We start from the raw sequence: 23,057 nt of genomic DNA on the forward strand, positions 1-23,057 counted from the left end.
TATTTTGCTAATTCTAATTCTTCTACTTATTTTGCTGTTTAAAATAATTCTGCTTTTGCTGCCTTATTTGACTTCAGTATGTAAGGCCACCACATCAGTGCTGTTTGCTGGAGTTCTCAAAGCCTGATTTTAAGATGTCCTAGAACATTTCATGTCCAGCAACTGCACAGAAAGGAAAGTTTGACGCCTGTAAGGAAGCCTTGAACATGACATGCAGGAGCAAAGTTCCCATTGATCAGACAAAGTAAGAGCTCTCTGCCAGCAGGCAAACTCAGGCTGGCTCTGCATTTGGAGCTGCAGCACCCCTATCCTGCCCTGCTGTGCCCAGGCTGTGGCTGTGGCCCAGAGCAGGGCTCAGTCCCAGCCTGCAGGAGCACCTCTGGGGAGCTCTGGGACACGGCGAGCCTGGAGCTGACCTGCTGTGAAAAATGTCTTGAGACCACAAGCCAAATCTTGGGAGCAGGGGAGCGTTTCAAGGACATCACCCTCTGGCTGTATGCTCAGAGTACCCAAACCCAGCAGCCAAGGAGCTTCTGTTTGTCATAGCAAGGAGCTGAGGTGCCAGGGTTGGGTACTGTGACTGACAGAGATCATTGAGGAATTTTTCTCCTAAGGATTAGCAGAAGAGCAGGGTAACCTCTTCTGGATTTACTTTGTTTTAAAAAATAATAATTTTTAAATTTTTAAATAATCTGGGATTTAAAATTCACATTGAAATTCCCTGTTAAAAAATTGATAAGCACAGCAGTACTGTATCTTGTTCGATATGCTCTTTGAGGTTGTATTATTAGCGTGAATTAATGCCAGCAGCTGCTCAGGCGATGTATCCCCTGTTACTACCTGCTGCTTTCTGCAGTGCTGCTGTAGTTTCTGAACAGGCTTGAGTTAGGTGGATAAAATACTTCTGCAGAATAGGGAACTAGTTTCAGGGGAGGAAGGGCATGGTCTATTGCATCAAGCAAAAGTCCATTTTTCTACTATTTTTCACTCACCTAAATCTGTGATCGTGGCACACTACAGTTGTCCGTCTGTCTCTTCCAGGTAAGGAAAAGGATTTTTTTTGTTCAGGAAGATGAATGTTTTAAGAAATCTGATCCAGCTCTTTCCTGTTCTTGGGTGAGACATGACATGAGTTTTGCAATTCAGTGAAATCTTCCTCTGGAGTTTGCTTAATTGGGTTCAAGGACTAAATGTTCCAGAAAAGATTGCAAGTGGTACATAGAGGAAAATTAGGAGATTATAATGTGTTTCAGTTCATTTGGTGTTTGTTAGCCTTACTTTGACAGGTTAAAACAGCCTTCTGTTATCACACTGCCAAATACGTTTGTAATTTTTAAAAGTGTGTATTGATTTATTCAGGTATTGATACAAATAATCTTAAATACTGGTGGAACTCTTCTAAGTAAACTGATAATTTTATGATACCTTTCCATATAGTATAAAATGAAACAGAAATAAAGTTGGCATTTGAATTATTTAACATGATACATTTTTATATATAAGCAAGTATGCAATAGGGAAATAATAGACTGTTGGATGCTGACCTGCAATTCAGCTATTTTTCTGCTGTGAGATATTAATATTTTAATATTCAGTATATATTTCCAAGTCAGATCCCAATGTTCATGTTTGATTTTTATTCACTTCTCACTCTGGTGCAGGCTTACTGATTTCAATTTCAGCTTCCTGAATAAGAAGCGAGTTGCAGTCAACATGGACTCGAGATCTCACCCTTGGGATCAGACTCATCTTTTTACCATACCCACTTACTAAGCATAATCATGTTTACTGATTTTTGTTTCAGAAACTGCCCAGTTTTGGGCCTTACCTGGAGCAACGCAAAAAGATAATAGCTGAGAACAAGCTAAAACTGAAGGCACAGAACATGGCTGCTGAACTTCCTGAGAAAAAACACTTTGTTCCGAAGAAACCCATTCCAGCAATCAAGGTAACAAAAATACATGCATAAGATGTGATAGGTAGTTGACATGCACAGTCATTTCTAGCAGTTTGAGTTGGTTATTACTGCTTTTAAGCTTGTTAGAGGGCATCAAAGACAACTCTTTATGCAGACTTTCTAGCTTTTAACCAAAATCGATGGGAAATGATTTGTGATGTACGTGTTCAGGTATTTCCCTAATGTCATTTTTCAGAATGAAGATATTCAGGCAGTGGAGCAGTAGTTGCAGATCAAGCAGGACTGATGCCTTGAAGAACAAAGCAGAACTGTTTAGAATTTCTTTCAGCTTGAATGCTACAGTATGAGCTGTTTTGCATGATACCTTTTGATTACATGCCCTGTGCTAAATGCCTCCATCCCTCATGTAGGATCAATGGCAAAGGCTGGTGTTCAATACATATAAAAGCTGTGTCATAGGTTTAGAGATTGAAATTTTAAAGCTGGAGAATGTTTGTCTAAGTAGCTGATCCACTGTCTACAATGAGTAAATGTCAAGGTAAAAATAAAACCTGTGACCCTTATCTACTGCATAATCCATACATTGAAGCTTTTCCCTTCCCTTAGGTAATCAATAAATATCAATAAAATGAAACAGCATGAGCTAATTATTCTAGGTGTTCACGTTAGAGCTTACTTAAACATCAAGTCTGAATAGGAAAAATAATTTTTTTTAAAATCAAGATTCTCATGGAAATAATTTATAAAGCAGTATGAAAATTATGTCTGTTGACCATGTTGACTGTCTTCTTCATATATGGGAGAATATCAGATATCTACATGAGCAGATGTGTAAGAATTCTTGAAAAAATAAGGCCAAGCATAAAATAAAACATGAGCTGTGGCTCAGAAAACCACATAATTCCCAAGAGAATATTGCAGTTTACAGATACATCCAGTATTCCAGGGTAACTGGTAGGATGGCAGAACCAGACAAGGAGAAATTTTGAATCATCTTCCTGTTTAATTTAATTAGTTTGCCACTTCTGTAGACCTCTCTCAGGTTTTTGGATTGCTTATTTTGGTTTGTGTCACGCTTTTGAAAACCCCTCCCATCTTCTTGTACTGAGGTTCTCTTCTATATATATATATATATATACAAAAAGTTCCAAAGAACAGCAATCTACTCTTTTTTCTTCACTATGATGAGCATTTTCAAAGCTTGCTTGACCTCAGAGGTTTCATGGTTCTGTTCTTCTTGCAGGGGGAGTATTGATGTAGGGAAAAAGAGAAAGAAGCAACAGCCAATAACTGCATTTTCAATGAGATGGCTTGCTTCTGAAAACAGCAGAAAACCAAAAAAACTGATAACTGTCCAAAAGCAAGTAAACTGAATGAAGGGAAAAGTTTAGCAAGAGGGAAAAACAGACATGAAGACCAGGGGAAAAAAAACCAACACATTAAAAAATTGAGATCAATAATTTATTATGCCTAACTCCAAGTAGAAAAGCAAAGATCCAAGTAGTAGGAGACAGATTAAAAAGAAGAAAAGAGAGCCCATTGCAGGGGAAGAGGAAAATGAATTCCCTCAAACACATTTGTTTACACAGATATTGAATACTTCTGAGTGGTGTCTGAGGAGCTTCTCAGCTAGAGAAATCAGGGTATCATCTTGCTCACCCTGAAGCTCTTACAAGAAGCCAGGCATTGCCAAAGCTGACTGCTGGCAGTCTGTCAGTCTGGCCATCTCTTTCCAAGGGAATGTGCTCACCATAATGACAAAGGCAGCAGTGAGAGGAGTTGCTTTGGGTTTGCATGGCCAGCTTTGACAGAGGAGGGGCTGCAGGGTGGCTTCTGTGAGAAGCTGCTGGAAGCTCCCCAGGGCCTGAGAGCCAGCTGCAGGACAGACCCACCACTGGCCAAGGCCAAGCCCAGCAGCTGTGGCATTGCCTCTGGGATAATGTCTTTTAAAAGGGGGGAAAAAACAGCAATTTCAGTTACAGGGAGGAGTGAGAACATGGCCTCTTCAGGGATCTCCTTGATAGAGGACCAAGAAATAAAGCCCTGGAGGCAAGAGAAGCCCAAGCACCCCAACAAAGAGGAAGTCAGGGAAACATTCCCAGAGGCCTGCAGAGATGTACAGTAGCTCCTGGACAAACTCACACACAACAAAGAAGCCCTCAGAGAGTGACCAAGATGATTGAACAGCAGGAACACTTTCCTGTGTAGACAGAGAGACTTGTGGTTGTTCAGCCTGAAAAAGAGAATACTCTGGGGGCACTCTAGACCCCATTCCTGTACCTAAAGGAGAGATAGGTGCCCTTGAAAGAGCTATGACCTTTGTCTGGTTGTATTTTTGGGGGGTTGCAACAAATTTCTTGATGCCTTCCAAAAATTTCCTCATCCGTCTAATTGGCTGTTGGGTTGGTGATGTGTAATTCCAACATCTATGTAAATTCCACATGCTGTCAAATTGCCATTTATTTATCAATTTAAAACCCCTCTGTGATTATCCAAAATCTAATTTATTTTTGGATGTCTTTTCCCATGGCTTTTCTCTTTTTTTTCTCTATTTTTCAATATTAATTGAAACTGCATATTTTGATTATTGGCAGAGTTATTTATTCTTTTCTCACTTGTCTGTAATATTAGAAATTGTGCTCCATGTGGCTGTGTGCCCTGGATCTTTTCTTCTCAGCTGCAGTTTTGTACAGCTCCCACAGATGTATTTGCCTACCTCAGGTTGCCTCCTTATTGCTTTAATTTCTTTCCTTACATGATCCCATGTTTTTCTTCCTAATAATTTAGTTCTTTGTCCTTCAGGGCCTATACCACAATATTCAGTCACCATTTATCTGCTTATTTTATTTCCTCCTTTTTTTATTCCAGAAGCCTGCCTGTGGAGATTGTTTGGTGGTTCAAACATTCTGGCATAGCTCTCTTAGCTAGGGCATGACATGCTGTTCCACCTGCTGGAAGAATATCCACAGACATCCTCAAGCTTAAATTCCTTTTGTTTGAAATTTTTTTCACCCTCGTTGGTACAGATACATTTGCATGGTCTTTTGCACACACAAATACGCAAGTCTTTTTTTGCTGATGTGTAAGTACCTGTCTAAAAGCCAGCACTGTGGCAGGCATTAGCCACATTTAGTCCAGTGGTGTGATAAATCTCTAAAAGCCTCTTGGGAGGTGAGGAATATTGAAGTAAGGACAGCTCTATTTTGCCACAACTATTTTGTACCATTTGGATCCTTCCTGGCACGGATCTGTGTGTTTAACATGAGCAGTTTTACCTTGTGCTTGCCTGCCTGGAAAAGACCATATTGTAATCTTCATCATAAGTGTGGAGATGTTGCATATTTCAGGTGGAACTATGCATGTGTCTCCCATAATTTATGGGAGTCTAAGGCTGATTCTCCCAAGTATTTACTCAAACATGTTCTCTTCTCTCTTTTCTCTTCTCTTCTCTTCTCTTCTCTTCTCTTCTCTTCTCTTCTCTTCTCTTCTCTTCTCTTCTCTTCTCTTCTCTTCTCTTCTCTTCTCTTCTCTTCTCTTCTCTTCTCTTCTCTTCTCTTCTCTTCTCTTCTCTTCTCTTCTCTTCTCTTCTCTTCTCTTCTCTTCTCTTCTCTTCTCTTCTCTTCTCTTCTCTTCTCTTCTCTTCTCTTCTCTCCTCTCCTCTCCTCTCCTCTCCTCTCCTCTCCTCTCCTCTCCTCTCCTCTCCTCTCCTCTCCTCTCCTCTCCTCTCCTCTCCTCTCCTCTCCTCTCCTCTCCTCTTCTCTCCTCTTCTCTCCTCTCCTCTCCTCTCCTCTCCTCTCCTCTCCTCTCCTCTCCTCTCCTCTCCTCTCCTCTCCTCTCCTCTCCTCTCCTCTCCTCTCCTCTCCTCTCCTCTCCTCTCCTCTCCTCTCCTCTCCTCTCCTCTCCTCTCCTCTCCTCTCCTCTCGTTGTATTTCTGCCTGGTGTTACTCTGTCCTTAGTGCAGAATCTGGCACTTGGACTTGTTAAATTTCATCCCATTAATCATTGCCCAGTGCTCCAGGGCACTCAGCTTCTGTTGGTAATGCTGGAATGGCTGCATATTCCACATCATGGCTGGTTAATTGGAACAGCACTGCAGTACTTATGGGGGCTAGTTTGCCTCTGATCAGGACAGTTCCATGAGCTGTCAGGGGTGTCTCCCACCCTGTTTTCTCTTCCTTTTACCTAGAATGTATCAGTTGGCAAGATCAGCAAAAGTTACTTACGTTGATAAGCTGCTCATCGAACTGTATTTTTTCACTGTGATAGTACCTGTTCATCTAGTTCTATAAAATACCTACAGGTTCCTTGGATTTTAATTTAGTTTAAATGAAAACTTGTATCAACTCTACAGTCTTCTGGTTCAAAGCTTTTTCCTGAAACACACTCAAGCATATTAAACAACATCATAGCTAAACCAGAAAATTGACACACTTTGTTCTGCTAATGCTTTACCTTTTCTGAACATTGATCACTGTATTCCAGCCCTTTATTTTTTGCTCTGTTTAGCCACTTCATGGCTAGTTAATTTCAGAGCTCTCTTGTGTCACAGGCCTCTGTGAGACACCTTGTCAAACATTAAAATTACAGGAGTTTTTGTTTTTTAAGAGTTTTTTTAATTTATTACTTCATAGTCTTCATAAAAAATTGTGATAAATACAAGAAGCATAATTTTCATTATAGAAATCACATTGAATTGTGTCACAAAGGTTCATTTAAGTGGACAACACTCACAGGTAAGCAGTGTGAATTTTTTGGGATTATCCTGTGCACAGCCAATAATTGGACTCAATGTGAGTCCCTTCCAAATCAGGATATTGTGTGATATGGTATGATTCTATGATTTGAATTATTTTTTAAGGCCCACTTTATCTAGTATTGCAGCTGTAATACTGAAAACAAGGCTTAGAGGTCCTTAAAGCCCACAGTACCTTTAATAGCATTTTAAGTATTGGCAAAGTGTCTGTAATCTTTCGAGAAGAGTTAGTTTTATGTATTTTTTTAAGCTACTTTACTGTAAATTGACCATGGTCATGTACCCTCAGATTCTGGTGACTTTTTATTTTTTAAACTAATCCATAGTTTTATTTCTAACATTTCTTCTTTTCATCTCTCGCTCTCTAACCATTTTCTCACCTTTATTGCCAAAAAAGATCAGGTGGAAGGCAGGTACCTCCCTGACGTGTGTTCCCTTTGACTTGCTGCATGGCATGCAGAACCTGCACTGTGTATGGTGTTCTAATCAGAGGCCTGTGATGTTCATCATCTCTAGAACACAGCATGGTCTTTTACAAAAGCATCTGCATGAAGATGGACACAGCAGGTCTGCAAGGACCAGAGCTGAACCATGAATTGTATTTACAAATAGAGGTTCACTAATACGATGACTTATGAAAAGCTAATCATCATTAAATGGTTGATATATTAACATTAAAATGCACCTATTGTAGAATTGCAAAAATAATATCCTACTGAACAGATCTTCTCCTTGTTTATACTCAAACCCACATCTGCTTAGCTTAGTGACAAAAAGAATTTTTTTTCTGTATTCATTAGTAACATAAAACTAATGGATTCTGCTCTGATTCTCTCCATAGCAACTGAATTCCCTGACAATTCCAGTTACAGGACTACATTCCTTTCCCAATTTTTTCAGTTATGTTGAGAAGAGGAGGAGAGCACAGCAGTAATCAAAAAGAGTACTCTAGGTCCCTGCTGTCACAGAGGTGCAGATTTAACTTCCAGTTTTGGAGGGTTTTTTTGGTGGTTTTGTTTTGGGTTTTTTGGTTGTTTGTTTTTAAATTGCTGCTGCTAATGCATAAGCCAGAAAGAACACAGCTTGACTTTCAGAACCTGGCTTCTGTTTGCAGGTCTGGCAGTTGGCAAAAAAAAAAAAAAAAAATTCATCTGTAAACAGTGCAAATTTGATCTGGAGGCCATTGAGCTATACCAAGTGTGGAATCCCATAGTGCCATTTTAGACAGTCGCTGCTTGGAGTGAAACTGCTTTTAACAGTGAAAGCTGATTATTTCTTGCTGCACTGTTTATTTTGTTCCAAGCATTTATGATTTGAGAAAACAAGAAGCTCTGAGATGCTGTAAAAGAATGCACCTGCAGAACATCTTTTAAGTACCATTGCTTTTTTAGCCAATAATGTCTTGAAACTTTGCAAATTAATAAATATACAGTCTTTGTTTGAGATAAAGCAGTGATTAAAAGACACAATACCAATGAGTGTAAATGAGTAGTAAATCAGTGACACAGTCTTTTGAAATCACTTTCAGGCCTCTGAAGTGCCATCATGCTCCCTATTTGGGATTCTAAGTCCCCAAAAGTGTATTTTTGTGAGCTGTGAGAAGCGAGGCTTTGTTAAAAATGCAGAAATCACCATGCCTTATGCATTGTTTTTGTTATTCCTTTGTAAGTTTGTAGCTGGAAAAATCAATTTTGATCATGTTGTTTCAAGCAACCATTTCCTGAGCTATCTAATAATGCTACCCTAAACCTTGGACTGTCTCCCCCATCTCCTCCAGCTGTTTCCCTGGAAGGGCATTAACCACCTCACTCCTTTCCCATTTAAAAAGCCTCTTCTAATTTCTAGCTTTGAATTTATTCATGGCTGGCTTACAATTGTGTGCTCTTGTGCCAACATTTTCATTTAACTTAAAGAGCCCTTTTTCCTCCCTGATGTATATTTAGAGAGAGACTTTATATTCCTGCTCTGCCATCAGCTTCCTAGGCTAAACATCTTCTAAGGTTCTTGTTGTCTTCTCTCATAAGCAAGACACTCCATTCCGTGGTTACTGGAGTAGTACATCTCTGCAACCCACTTGAGCTCTGTGGGTTTTGTTAACATCCAAACAATATTTAAAGAATATAAATGTGAATCCAGAACCTCCCTGAGAAAATAACCTATGCTTTTTAAACATATGGCTTTTTAGACTGAAAAGCTCTTCACTATCAGGAATCTCCCCCTGTTGGTACTTTTGCAACACAGGCAGGCAGTGGAAAGCCACTCAATTGTATCTTGTGCATGTTTTGCATAATTTCTTTACATTCTTGAGCACATAGCTCATACTTGCAGGCAATGTGGATTTGTGGCAGTGGAATGTTTGGGGGCTGTATACACACAAGAGAGGCTCAAGGATAGTTAGCATTGCTGGGGCCAGCAGATCACACAAAAACGTGTATTTTGAAACCTGTAGCAGGTGCAAAATTCAAGGCTTGTCAACAGACAAGCCTACATGAGAGCTGAAGCAAACTGGAGCTGAAGTCTATCACTACAGTATTTCAGCTGACACAGAAGACTGCAGACACCTGAAAACTGTTGTAAATTCAGTAAATCCATGAATGTTTCTGATTAAGAACTGGAAATGAAAAGATGGGAGTGTAAGCAGTTCCTAGATCATCACATTTGATTTAGTTACCATAGTTCATCAGTGGAGTCACAGTAAAGGGCTTCAAGTTCAAGTCTGGTTCTAGTGAAATGCATTAGCTGAAACACTTCCATAGTAGTTAATTGACCTTTTACAGTAGTTTAAGCAAACAGATTTTACTTCAAATTTGCAGTGATTTTGGACTATGCACAAAATCAGCTTGCACAGCTCGAGTGATGAGTGTTAACTCATTAAGCTGTGATAACTTGCTCACAGTCATCTGTCCACACTCCTCATGCTGCCTTTAGCAATGTGCCATAGCTGTTTTATGCTGAAAGAGCATTAATGTTCTCTGCAGGTTGCTGAGAAGAACTGGAAGGCTTTTAGTATTGAATGAATGCAACCGAGGTATTTCACATGGCAGCAACTGTGGGGTTTGGCAGAGAGAAAACATTTGAGTTTCTGGAACAAGGAAATAGTACAATTTGCCAGTCTTTCTTCCTGGGCATAGGATTTGGTTGAATTTTCCAGCTCAACAGTCACTAGGTGAAACTTCATAGATGCTAATACTGCATCCAGTGAACAAAGAAATTTGTCTCTTTGCATAAAGATACTATTGTAAAAGTGCTGAAGACCAGGTAGACCTCATTCTTTCAAACTAGTGCTGGGTTTTCAAGTTCTTATCAGACTAAGAAGACAAGGTTGGACTCATTTCTGCATTTAATTTATGTAGCAGAGCTTTCCTTTTTGGTGTATGCTGTGCTGGCATACACCTTTTGCAGCACTGATGTGTAAGGTTGATGTAGCAAGTTCCTACTTGTGAAGTTAACAGATCTTGCAGGATTAGACCCAGAGCTTACTTCTGTGCAGTATTTGCAATAAATTGATGATCATGTCATTTGTGCACCTTGCTAAAGAGAGAAGAGCTATTGTTATTCTCAGTTTTTTCTTTCCTTGCTGTGAGTTCTTAAATCTGTGCTAGTGAGAAATGACCAAAGATGATCTGATTAGAACACGTGACTCCTGTGTTACATTCCATTTTGTTCCTTGAAGTTTCACCCAATCATGGCAAAACAACAGCACATGCAAAATCAAGTACTAAATGTGTAACCTATTTGTAGAAAGTGTTTGTACACAATGTGTATTTCTAGTACTGTTCAAAATGTGCCTGTATGGAAAATACTTTGTATTTTGTAGGGGGTATGAAGGTCAGCCATGTGGAAATTTATAAGAAAAATCCTAACCATCATCAAAATGCATGGCAAAATCTTCCTTGTTGAAGAACTGAGAGCTCTCCAGTGCAGCTGTGGAGACTGCCTAGGTATCTTATAAACGAGTCAATAACTTTTTTTTCCCCCTAGGATGTAATTGGAAAAGCACTGCAGTATATTGGAACATATGGTGATCTGTGCAACACAGAGCAAGTTGTGGCTCTGATTGACGAGGAAATGTGTATCAACTGTGGCAAATGCTACATGACCTGTAATGATTCTGGCTACCAGGTAAGAGCACAGCTGTAATTAGCAGAAAGGCACCATGAGTTATCTTTCTGCTGCTGGGAAGAAAGAATTCACCTTCTGTTAATGAGCAGGTGGTAAAAAACAGATGCCCAAAATGTTGAATTCAAAGCCCATCATGCTCCCAGGCTGTGGCTCACAAACCCTGCCCAGGCAGGGCTGGTCCTGGGGGCTGCACAGCCCATGCCACTGTCACAGGGGCCTGGCTGCAACTGGGGCTCTTTGTAAGCGGAAGAAATGAAGAAGCCCCAAGTTAAATGGCAGTAATGTAGCTCTTGATGGTTTTCAGGTTCATGAGAGAGAAAGAGAAGAACACATCCCTTCCCACCAAGTGGGAGACATGGGCTGGTCTTATTGCCAAATGGTTTTTAAGAAACCCAGTTCTTTTTCCCTCAGAGTAACCAAACTAATTCAGGTTTCAGGCAGATGGGGTTTTGTTTTGATCTTGAGTGAGTTACAAATCCTTTCTCCAGGATAACTGCCAGGGTTTTTTGAGCAGCAGGTTGAAGCTTGCAGAAATCATTGTGACCAGAAAATGGCCCAATTTTGAGCTGAGGCTCCTATTTGCAGCAAAGTATTTCTGATTGCTCAATATGGTAACAAGCTGTATGAAATATATCAGCATGTCTAGGTGCCATTCCATGCCATGCACACTGGAGCTGATGGACTGGTCTGCAGTAAAAAAGACAATACAGGAGGATTCATTTTCTTTAAGAAAATCAAAATATGGTCTAGCATAACTTTCATGGAATTCAATATGCAGCAAACAGTAATTTCTACATGGGTGTTTCCATACATCTTAGTCTGAAAAGAGCTTGTCAAAAACAAGTTCTTTAATTGAGCACCAAGTGTCCTCTGGACACTGTGAGTTTTTGTTTGTCTTGAATTCAGTCTAACCAATAATAGGTCTGATGACTTGAACTACATAAAGTCACAGAAAGAAGTCTTCCATTGCAAATCAACTGCATTTGAAACAAGTGTGTCAGAGCAAAGGTTTTTCCACTGATAAAAGAAAATTAATGGTGTTTTTTTCCAAAAATAGATTACTACAGTAGCCTTTTAACTGTCTGAATTTCTTCTTGACATTGCAATCTTCACCTTTCCCCTTACATCAGATTTATCAGGAGAATTGTATTTTTCATATAGCCCTTAGAGAGCAAAATATTGGATTTAGATCTAGTAAATTTTATTTTCTGTAACTGGAAATAAAAATCAGCACCAAAAGAACCAAAGTTTAAACCCCCAGAATGTTTTCTAAGCACAGAAAGAAAAATGAAAGAAAAATGTTTTTTCCTTATTTAAGGAAATTGGAAAGAAATTAATTGGAACAGAATTGCAAAGGAATTCTTAATTGCAAATAAATCAACAATAACCCCCCTCACCTTCAAAACAGCATCTGCTTTAAGCTTCCCTTTGTTTCAGAAATATCCATGCTGCTCTACGCAGCTGTCACCTTGTATGACTCCAGCAGAAAAGCTTTCCTTAATTTAAAGTCAGCACTGTAGTCCTGACTTGTTCTGCCTCTTTGAACTCCCTTTCAAGATGTGCATTGTTGTTAGGGAGAGAGAAAGAAAGGAGTCCTCCTTAAATACTCACAAGCCAGAGCTCTCTTTGTGCTCAAGCTGAAGTAAAACTCAGAGATCCAGAGCAGTTAGTACAGACTCCGTGCCCTTGCTGGTTGCTACAGCAACTTCTGTGCCTTCCTAGTCCTGAAACCCCAAATGCCTCAAATCTGCCTTAGGAGCCAACCCGCAGCAGCACCAGTACAGCCCGTCACCCCCTGCCTCCCCCAGCGCTGACAGTGCTCAGGGAGATTTGCTAAGGCACTGCTTGTTTGTCAGAGTTCAACTTTCAGGTCTCATTTTCCCTCCTAAACTCTTCAAAGTGGATATTCAGTGTTGCTGGTGGTTTTTTAAATTTTTTCCTTCTCTAGTCTTGCTTCTTAGATATTGACATTTTGTGGTTTTGCGAAGCTTTTGTTTTTGCTTTTAATTGCCATTTCCATTACAACCAGGAGCTTATATCATTGAGATAGCAACTGTTATTTCACATTCAAATACACTTATCACCCTAATTGGTAATGAGGATTCACTGCATGGAACGTGAGAACTAAAGCATGCTCTGCCTGCCCCAAACTCTGATATTCTTTTCATAGATTTGCAAAGAAAAGTAATCACACGAGGCACAATAAGCTGTGTTTTTCTCTGTTTATTAATTAGATTGTTTATGCTGTGCTGAGAATAAAAGTCAAAAGAATGCCTTGTGATGGGCATTGTGCTGAAGCTGTGCAGGTGTGGTCTGGTGTCTTCTCTAAACCAATAACCCCAGCACATTGCAAGCTTAGGAAATATCTCCTTTACATCAAGGAGAAATACCCTCTGAGAGTTTAAATATGTGGAGCAAACTCCTCCTTTTGTAACCAGCCCCTGTGGCCCGTGAGCTTTTGCCGAGGTGTAATTTGGCCCACCTCTGTAACTCCAGTGTCTGGAGAGGGGTTTTGTTCCCCGCCAGTGGAGCAGTTGCTGTAGCTGCGGTGCAGACTCACACCGAGGTGTCTCCCAGCGCTGCAGCGCAGGAGATGCCGACCCTGGGACGGGAGCAGCTCTGACCTTTCCCGCGCGTGCCATCAGTAATGTCTGTTCCTGCTTGCAGGCCATCCAGTTTGATGCCGAGACCCACCTGCCCACGGTGAGTGACAGCTGCACGGGCTGCACCCTGTGTCTCAGCGTGTGCCCTGTCATCGACTGCATCCGCATGGTTTCCAGGAGAACCCCCTACGAGCCCCAGCGCGGGCTGCCCTTGGCCGTGGGCCCCGCGCGCTGAGCCACGGCGCCTCGCCCCTCTGGGTGCCATTGATTGGCTTTATAATTAGCCCTGCACATCCTCTCCTATATAACACCTTATCCCCTTAGCTGGTACAGCCAACACGGCTTTCCAGTTATTATTTTTGCAACATTTAAGTTTCGAAATTACAGAAAGGTGATCGTGGCTGTCAGTTGTCCACTATTTGAAGTGTAACTTTCTTGTTTCAATTCATGCTGTGATTTCAAAACTTCTCTATAGTCTCTTTAATCTCTGTGTATTTTCTGGCTGGAAATATAATTAAGAAAGCATTTTTAATGAACTACAAATCAATGTACAAGCTAACTGTTTTCAAGGAGAGCATTTTGTAATTAAACATTACATTTAGTTTTAAAAGAGTTTCTTAGAAGATGTAATTAACTACATAGCATGCAAACAAAGCGATGCGGCTTCTATTTTTCTATAGACAGAAATGAAAGAGAGTTTAAAATAGGATATAAGAACTGGATTAATCACTTTCAACTACTACAACATATGGTAGTGTATTTTTATAATCCTTTCTAATTCTTTTTCACACTAGTCACTTTATAGAATAAATTTGCTTTGCACTGACACATGCTGGACCCTTCAGATTTGTGTGTTGTATGTATGGGTGGTTTGATCATTACTTTCCCCCCTCAGTGAACACTTATAACATCTCTGCAAACAGTTAAAATGGCTTATTAGGAAGTCCAGGTTGCATTTCAGGATTCTAGAAAGCAACAACATTTTTTGCTCCAAGCTCATCCTCTAAATAACTTTTTAATTGTGCCAATTAATGTTCCAGAATGTACACGTTTCAGGTCAGAGATCTGATTGCCTGCAAACGGACTACACACCCTGCAGGCTGTGTTTGCCAAACACAGACACACAGGGTAAACTGGCAAGGTGATTTCTCCCAGTGCTGTGTATAGTTCTAGCAGTTTCACAGCCAAAAATAACTACAGATTCATCTGTCTTACTAAATAGTATCTCAATTTTAATCCATTTTTCACTCACAGTAGGAACCTTCTAATATGAACATATTGCTGTCTGCTTTACTCCACTTAAGAATATAAAGCCTTTAGTTTCATAACAATAATAAATGATCTATCAGTTCAATTTCTTATACCATATATTGTGAGCAGCAAAAGCTTTGATTAAAAAGATACCCTGGCTTTTGTTTCTTGATTTATGAATTGAATGCTGAATTATAAATAAATGTTGAAACCAGCTTGGGTGTGTTTGTGATTTTTCTTTTTGCATTTACTGAACAGATTTTCTTTTGTAGAGCCTTGTCAGTTGGTGTTTCTAATCTCTAAGGTTCACTCCAGGAACCATTAATGAGTTAACTCACATGTGCATTGTTCCATTGATTGCCTAGAGTGCAGAATGTATCATGCTCTTTGCCCCTCTCTGGCACCTCTTTGTCTGCCTGAGACTTGCCTTCCTTTTGCCTTCCCTCCCCACACACACAGTGTAAATTTGAACATTTTCAAGTGTCATTTCATTTAGTGTCCTTGCTCCACCAACACTGTTTTGCTGGTGCTCTGGGCTTGCTGGCAGGCTCAAGTCCAGTGTCTCCACTAACAGTTTTCTCTTTGTATTTTAATTTTCTTATTTATCATTGTGGGTTTTTCTGACTCAGATGAAACAGGAACAGACAGTCATAGTGCTTAGAAAATATTTGCTTGCAACTTCTTTAAAGCTCCTAGTCTTGCAGTAGTTTCTTATCTTACATGAGCTACTGTGGACTCACAGGAAGAACAAGTTGTTTTGTGAGTGTTGGTGACAAAGTCTGGAGAGCCTCTGCATGTACTGCTTGTCCCTCTGCTGAGGAGCTGCCTAAGAAGCAGCATGCCCTTGAGTGGGGCAGAAAAAGACATCAAAATCAGATGGTCTGAAAATAATATTTTATCTTCTCAGACAGCAGATACAAGGAAAGGTGGCATCTTCTGTCTTCTGCCCGGCTGTTACCATGTACTGCTCATTCTCCATCCTGCCTGCCACGAGCCCTGTGGCTGAGCTGCTGTGTCACCTGTGTCACCTGTGTCACCTGTGTCGCCTGTGTCACCTGTGCCTGAGCAGGGCAGCCTCTGCAGGATCCTGCATCCCCACACCCAGTTATCTTACTGTCCTGAAGGTATCACATCTGGCAGTGTTTGGTTTCTTTGAAATACAGGACAATGCCAGGAGAGCTAATTTAAGTATCTGAGCACAGGTACCTGATGAATGTAGCAGCAAAATCAGAGCTTTTCCAAGAATATTCAGTAGTCACAGGACATTCAGTATTCCTCAGTGGCTGTGAAGTAATCTTTGGAGAGGTAAAGGCATTCTTTGTGAATCAAGACTAAAATCAAGACTATAATTTGTTACTAAAGAGGGAATAATGTTATAGAGGCCTCTTTCTTAGTGCCCACCCTCTGCCCCACTCTTGTTCTGTCAAGCCAGTTAACATTTTCAGGAAATGCATTCCCAAATGCATTTGTTTCTGACTCTGACAGTCAGCAATAAATCTGTGTGTTGCAGGAACTCAGAGAAATAGCCACATTTAGGTCTCCTGCAGGAATGTCTTAAGTCATCAGGGTAAGGCAAGGTGTAAACAGGCAGGGGAGAGAGCCCCAAAGGACATATTCCTGGGGTTTATATGTTTTTCACATTGGACTTGGGGAATCATCCCATTTAAGAGCCAAGGAAACAAATTAGAAAAATCTGGTCTGGTCTGCAAATTCTGTAGCCAGTTATTAAAAAAGAGATATGAATTTTCAAAGTGTAAGAGGTTCCAAATTAAGCTCATATATTTCAGTGATTTAGTTGCACATTTAAGGAATTATGTATTATTAAAGACATGACGGTTGACATCCTCCAACCCTAGCCCTTGCAGTTTTTAAATACGTTGTGCTATTGATTATTATTATAAAATACTGTGAGCTATATTTGACAAATTAAATTATGATAGAAGTGCTCATCCTCTGGTAGCACATTCTTATTCATGTCATATTCCTCAACAGAAAATGCTCCCCATGTTTAGTGGATGCTCTGCAGGCCAAAAATTACTTGAAAAAGCTGCCAAATATGCTTGTGTGAATCCCAAAGCACCCATGTTCACTGGAAAAAAGAGATGTTTTGCCTCACTAACAGACTATACAGGCAGTTTGGGTTTTGGCCTCTAGGATGAACTGACATAATATTTCCAAGACACTGGATTGGCAACATTAATACACACATTTTAAAAATCACACAGGATTTTTAAAATATGTAATTTCCTGATTTAAAATGGAATATTCATTTGATCTCATAGCAAAATTAAAACTAGTCTTTGCATGAATCTATTGGGTGTGTCCAGTGCTGCAGCCCTGCACGTGTGTACTGCTGCTTGCTCAGATCCTTTACCAGTTGCTAGAGGAAGCTTCTTTATCAGCCATCCATTTGTTCAGTTTATAAAATTTAGCAGGAGCACAATGTGAGTTACACACCTAGAACTGCTGCTCTCTGTTGTGCTCTGGAGGACACAGAGCTCTGGGAGAGGTGACCTGGCAGCCCCAGAGTGGCTCACTGTCATTTCTGCAGCCTCCCCACCTTACAGTGCCCACTGCTGTCACCTTTGGCTCCTCCAGCTTTGTTCTTTTTAAGCCTTTTATCTCAAGGTGGCAAAAGTGACTGCTAGATTCAAGGCAAATTATCCAAACCCCAGCTGAGTTCCATCAACCTCATGCCTCATAAAACTGCTTTGTTTAATACAATCCAAGACTCTAGCCTCAGAAATAAAATGTTAAGCATGGAGATTTCCTATCAATAAGATCTTGCCAATGCATTCTTGTAAGTATGTTTCATTATTTATCTACAGTAACATCAGGTTGGACATGTTGTTAAAATTTTATATTTTTCAACGATTCCTAGTAGAAAATATTTTTTAGATTAAATATTTATTTTATTGGCAGAGGTTTCACTTCACCAGGCAGCTCCAGTTCTTTGATGAACTGTGGAAGATAGGTTTTCATTGGCAACATCTGGCAACCTGGCAGATGCTCTCGGCAGCTGGATTGGTAACTTCAGAGTTGCTTCTGGGTCTTTCATGTAATTAGTCTGCTTATGGGCCATCTGGGTTGCTTTGTTTCTGCTGTTGCCATTTCCTTTCTTTTCTGAGAAACTAATCTTTGCAGTTGTTACTCTGGGAGATCAATTTTTAATAACTCTTCTTCAGGTTAGTCTGCTGGATCTTGTGCAAACGTCCACGCTGCCTTGCCCAGGAGTAGAGATCCTGCTTTAATCCCTTCTTTCTCAGAGGTCTGAATCTGCCCATCATGATTTTTGTGATGTGGGAGCAGATCTTCTCATTGCTGTCAAGCACTGAAACTGGAGGTCAGCTTGGCAAGTGAACACTTACCACCTGTGCACAAAGAAAGCCACTCTCCCCATTTCTAGCCTAAGCACACTAAAGTTACCACAATGAATGCAATTTGTTCCTTTTCTGCTAAAGAATTGCAAGTTATTAAGCTTTCCCATGGCACACTTACCTGGATGCTGGGGCAGTATATGGGAATTATGGACAGCCCAGAGCAGAACAAAATCCTTTCTGCTCAGCACCTGAACATTGCAGCCCTTCAGTTCATCTATCCTTGACAAATGCCAACAAACCTCTGAACTACTGGGGTTTCCTGTGGTGCTGCAGAAATCCCAACCTGTCCATGTCCCTCAGCCCTGCAGTGCAGTGGGGGCAGGAAGATTCCCTGTTTTCTGCAGGGAGCTGCCTTTGCCCCCATGGCAGGGCCTGCTCTGCAGGGCCACTGCAGCATCACCTTCTGGAGCTGGAGGTCACACAGAGCCCACCTGCCTGCACTGCATGGCCTTTCACACATACTGCAACCAGGAACCTTCAGGGCAGCAGTTTAAAGCTGTTCCTCATCTGGTTTTGGGTACTGTGTAAGGTTCAGGAGGATTTTAATAAATGATTTTCATACAAGTTGACTAAAGCAGTGGCAACCATTGATCTGCCTTGTGTTTTTGTAAGACCAAAACATTTTACTCCAGCATAGTGATGCAGTTAATGTTGCTTCTCAATGTTTCTGCCTCCAGTGGTGAGCACTCTTTTATTGCATTTCAGCAAGAGGCAAGCAATATCAAATACCTCCAGTGGCCAGCTCACACTCACAATTGCTGATTAGAATCACATGCCACTGACTGTAGCTAATTATCATCCTAAAGGACATTGTTCTCACCTATTTAGAGACTACCTATCATCACAGCTTTTACTTCTGCCTGTTGCAGACAGTTCTAGGCCTCAGCACTGAAAGCTTTATATTCAATTATTGAGAAATTATGTTTCTCAGGAACATTACTGCCAATCTCATGCAAACCAGATGGCCTGCAGATAAAAGTCACCCATGTTGCTTGTGCAGGTGTAGGAGGCCAAATTTTCTGTCTAAGCTCAACAAGGGGAGCCAGTGAATTGTGTTTCTCCTGTGAGTGAAGATATATTGACTTTCATTTGTTCCAGGCAGAGTTGGTGACATGGTGTTTGATAAATCTCACTGTGACAGAAGGGAGCCAAAGGAGTGGAAGTGCTCCCGTGCCTGGTGAAGGCTCCAGCCTGTGAAAGCTCCTGTCCCAGGGAGCCCTGGCGGTGCAGGCTCCTCTGAAGGGCAGGGTGGGCACTGCTCTTTCCTTTGCATAGGCTTCAGTAATTATGGTCTGTTCTCTGGCTGTTGGCAAGACCATGGGTCACCCTGCCCATGGCTTTCATGTTAAACAAAAGGAAGCACTGCAGGATTCCTCATTGAAACCTTACGGAATTATTATTTTCAATCAAAATCACATGAAATGCAGGTGAAAAGAACATGAAGTCTGTTTTCCACAAGGTGAAGTAGCTAATCAGGAAGGTGTCTGGGCTGGTGCTGCAGTGGTTACCCCTGCAGGCACCTGCTCCCTGAGTGTAGGAGCTGCCCATTGTAACACATTTGCAGCCTCACCATCACACAGAGAGCAGGCTCTCAAAGCATCCCACACTGCACTCTGTGGATCCTTCTGGAGAACTGTGCAGAGGTAACCCCCTTTTGTAAGTTTATGAAGTGCCAACATATATGCTATTTTATACTACTAGCCTATTTATTGGATTAGCTTGAGGATTTGATGCAAAAGCTGATGATATTGAAAATACACTTCTATTGTGGCTAAGAAAATCAGCTTTAGAATTAGAGAGACCTTGTATCTGGCATTATGTATGGCCCTTTAGCTTTTTAGCATGGCTGTTCCTTGTTGCTATAGCAACAGAATTAACCATTTCATTAATATAATGGAATAAAACACATTTATTCATTTTTGCACTCACGGGTAATCCACATTCAGCTTTCAGCATACTTGACAAGCTGTGCCCCTTTCACCTCAGCCCCAGATATTTCTTCAGCATTGCCAAAGGGTTTCTATTTGTATTTTTCCTTGTTGGAGAGAGAGTGAGCTCTTAGTTTTGAAGAACGTTATGGTTTTTGTAATTAAATTTACCTTCATTTCATTGGTTAACTTCTGCTTAGCATCCCTTAAGTGGAAAAGCAGACTTCACAAGCAGCATTTGGTGCAGAGAAGAGGTGTTCTTCGCATCAGAAAAGAATAAATGGCTTGAAATAATGAAACCTGTGATCAGCTTGTAGGCTAAATTTGGCAAGAGGTGTTCCACAGTAAATACTGACAGTGCCCAGCTCTGTGTGCTGCCCAAACAGTCGGGTTGCTGTTAAAAGCAGATGGAGTGCTACGCTCTTTGTTTACTTTGGGTTTAATGCTGCCTAAGCCACGCCCACACGCTGTAAGGGTTATTGAAATAATAGTTTAATTAAAATAATAAGTCTGCCCATCAGCAGAAAGAAGCAGGGCTGCTCCTGTGTGTGGCAGAGCAGGGCAGTGGCAGCCCTGCCCGCATGGCTCCTCTGAAGCGCTGCCATTCCCAGGGCTGCGCTCACCCCACAGCTCTGCCGAGGCCTGGGGTGAGCTGGGGCTGGGCTGAGCCCCCACAGCACCCAGCACTGCCCCTGGCAGCCGGGCTTTGGCCACCAGGGACCAAAACAGGCCCCACAGCCAGCTGGAAAAGCTCTTTGTGACATGCTGTGCCAAGCAGCCATGGGGGCTGGGGTGGTGTGGCCAGGAGCTGGAGAGCCCCCAGCTCCAGCTCGCTGTCTGCCAGTGACAGGAGGGCCTGGCACACACAGACACCCCCAAACTGAGCCTGCTTTGCAGCAGTGGTGGGACACACAACAACAGGCTCATGGCCATTGCTTACCTGCTGTCCTTCCAGCAAAATTACACACCAAATTTCAGCCCAAGGAAATCTATCATTATTAGCAATTCCACATCTGAACTCATTACAAATGAAGTAACCTGTCTGATACAAAGGGAGGTTCAGCTTTGTTTTGGTTTGGTTTTTTAAATGTAACTCAGAAGTTAAGAAACTAAGTTTTACTGGAAACAGAGCAGATGTGTAAATGATTTTGAGAAATGAGTTAATTAACTTTGAAGGTATAAATCCCTTCATTGAAAAGACAAGGCATAGAAGTAACAGCACAATAGCATATTGCCTGCTATAATATTGTTCATTCACTGCTGCTTGAGTGAATGTATAAATCATATATTCTACAAGGGCTAGTAGAGTCAGTATCATTCATGTGCACCGCCTTCCCTACTTGAATTAAATTTTAAGTGCTGCCTCCTAGGCAATGATTGTCTCAGAAATGCCCAAAGACCCAGAAGGAGAGAGTTATGTAGCTGGCAAGGTGAAAGGCCTACCCTGGACAGGAAAAGCCCGAGCACAGAGGCTCTGTGCACACTGCAGGTTGTGCTGATCCATGTTCTCCTCATGCCTTTGTTTCTCTTTGTATATAGAAAGCATCCTCCAAGCTCTCTAGAAATAATCCAGCAGCAATAATGTTCATTTCACACACTGTGATGCTGTAGGCTAAGAGTATGGACTACTACATGTTATGGTGATGTTTAGCCTTTACATCGTTTGGTTTTGGGCAACTTGTCATCTGGTGTAAGTTGAGCCAGAACATCATGTAATCATCTAATGGCTAACAGAGCTTGTGGCTTCAAAAACCCTGCATCCAACACTTTTTCCCCCACACAGAGGTTAATACTGCTACAGGAATTAATATACATTCATTTTATTAATTTTTTTTCACAAAAATTTTGTATCCTTTGCTAGAACCTGGCATGCATTAAAAATGGCAGTTGGGTACTTTATGCATTCAGCCAATGGGATGGAGTGATTATTGCTTACAGTTAAGTTTCTCTTTCTAATCAAGTCACATGAGACACTGATAAAGACTGGTTACCTCCTAAACTATCTCCAAAGGAACATGTCTGCAGCAGACAGATCTTAAAGCCTAGCTGGGGAGAGAAATGTGTTAGAGGTAGTGATGGGTGCACCCTAAGATGCACAGCCAGAGCTGCCTGTAGCTGCTGGGTTTGGCACAGGGGGGCACAGGGAAGGCCAGGCAGGAGGGTCCTGCACCCCTGCCCAGGGCAGGAGAACATTTACCTGCTCTTCACCACGGGACTTGTACATCTGCTCTGCTTTCAAGGAGTCAGTTCACAGGCACACAGAAAATCTGTGCTCTTCTCTGCATGCAGAGAGCCACTCTGGGATATAATTTGTCTGTGCTGTGTCTTTACACACCAACACATACCCTCACTGCCATCAGCACCACCCCAGCCACATACCTGGGCAAGGACAAGGGAGAGGAAGGGGACATTAAACCCAAATCACACAAGGACCCTAATGGCACCAGAGTGGAGGTACAGTGTTTATTTTCCTATTGCAAGGACACAGCTCAAAACCTGCCCTCTGGGACAATGAGAATCCCTTGGGATTTCTCTGTCACAGGAGACCCAGGCAGGTGTGTTACCTTGCCCCTTAGCTGGTAAGCCACAGCCTGAGAGGTCCTGTCCCACAGGGCTTCATTATTTTTCAGGATTTGTAATGTTTTATTTCAGTAAAAGATACATTGGCTTACAAGAGAATTGCCCACTATAGCTTCAGAAGCTCATTCCTGTGGTGCAGATGTGTTTTGAGGGGGTGAATACAGGCACTCCTCTGCCCTTCCTTGCTCTGAAGACAGTGGCTCCCTTTCTCCTCACTTTTGCACATCATGGCTCAGTGTCATGTCTGGAAGCTGGATGAGGAAACAAACAGAATATTGGCTCTGTTTGGAAATGGCTTCTCATCTCTCTGCCTGTCTGCTCTGAGCTGAGAGTGGAGTGTGCCAGAGCCCAAACGGGCCCTGTGGTCCAGCTTGGTGTGTATGCAAATCCTTCTCCTGGCTGGTGTGCAATAATTACCTGTGATTATTGCACAGCTCAGCTCATGAGTCAGCCTGGCATGCTCACTGCCTCTGAAACATCACCCTGCACACCTTTCCTGACCTTGCACATCCTATTTCTTTA

The 23,057-nt window shown here is 41.6% G+C and overlaps 1 protein-coding gene across 2 annotated transcripts in view; it reads left to right on the plus strand.

The window, feature by feature from the left end:
- DPYD (dihydropyrimidine dehydrogenase) overlaps window positions 1-14,856 on the plus strand; it is a 327,901-nt gene extending 313,045 nt beyond the window's left edge. For both annotated transcript variants that reach the window (XM_058808550.1, XM_058808551.1), the window contains 3 exons: window positions 1,805-1,948; window positions 10,653-10,793; window positions 13,461-14,856. In XM_058808550.1, the coding sequence (XP_058664533.1) occupies window positions 1,805-1,948; window positions 10,653-10,793; window positions 13,461-13,631 (456 nt within the window). In that variant the 3' untranslated portion in view covers window positions 13,632-14,856. The remainder of the gene's footprint in view (window positions 1-1,804; window positions 1,949-10,652; window positions 10,794-13,460) is intronic.
- Window positions 14,857-23,057: the final 8,201 nt, after the last annotated feature.

The sequence above is a fragment of the Ammospiza caudacuta genome, chromosome 7 (genome assembly GCF_027887145.1).
Source record: "Ammospiza caudacuta isolate bAmmCau1 chromosome 7, bAmmCau1.pri, whole genome shotgun sequence".
NCBI lineage: Eukaryota > Metazoa > Chordata > Aves > Passeriformes > Passerellidae > Ammospiza > Ammospiza caudacuta.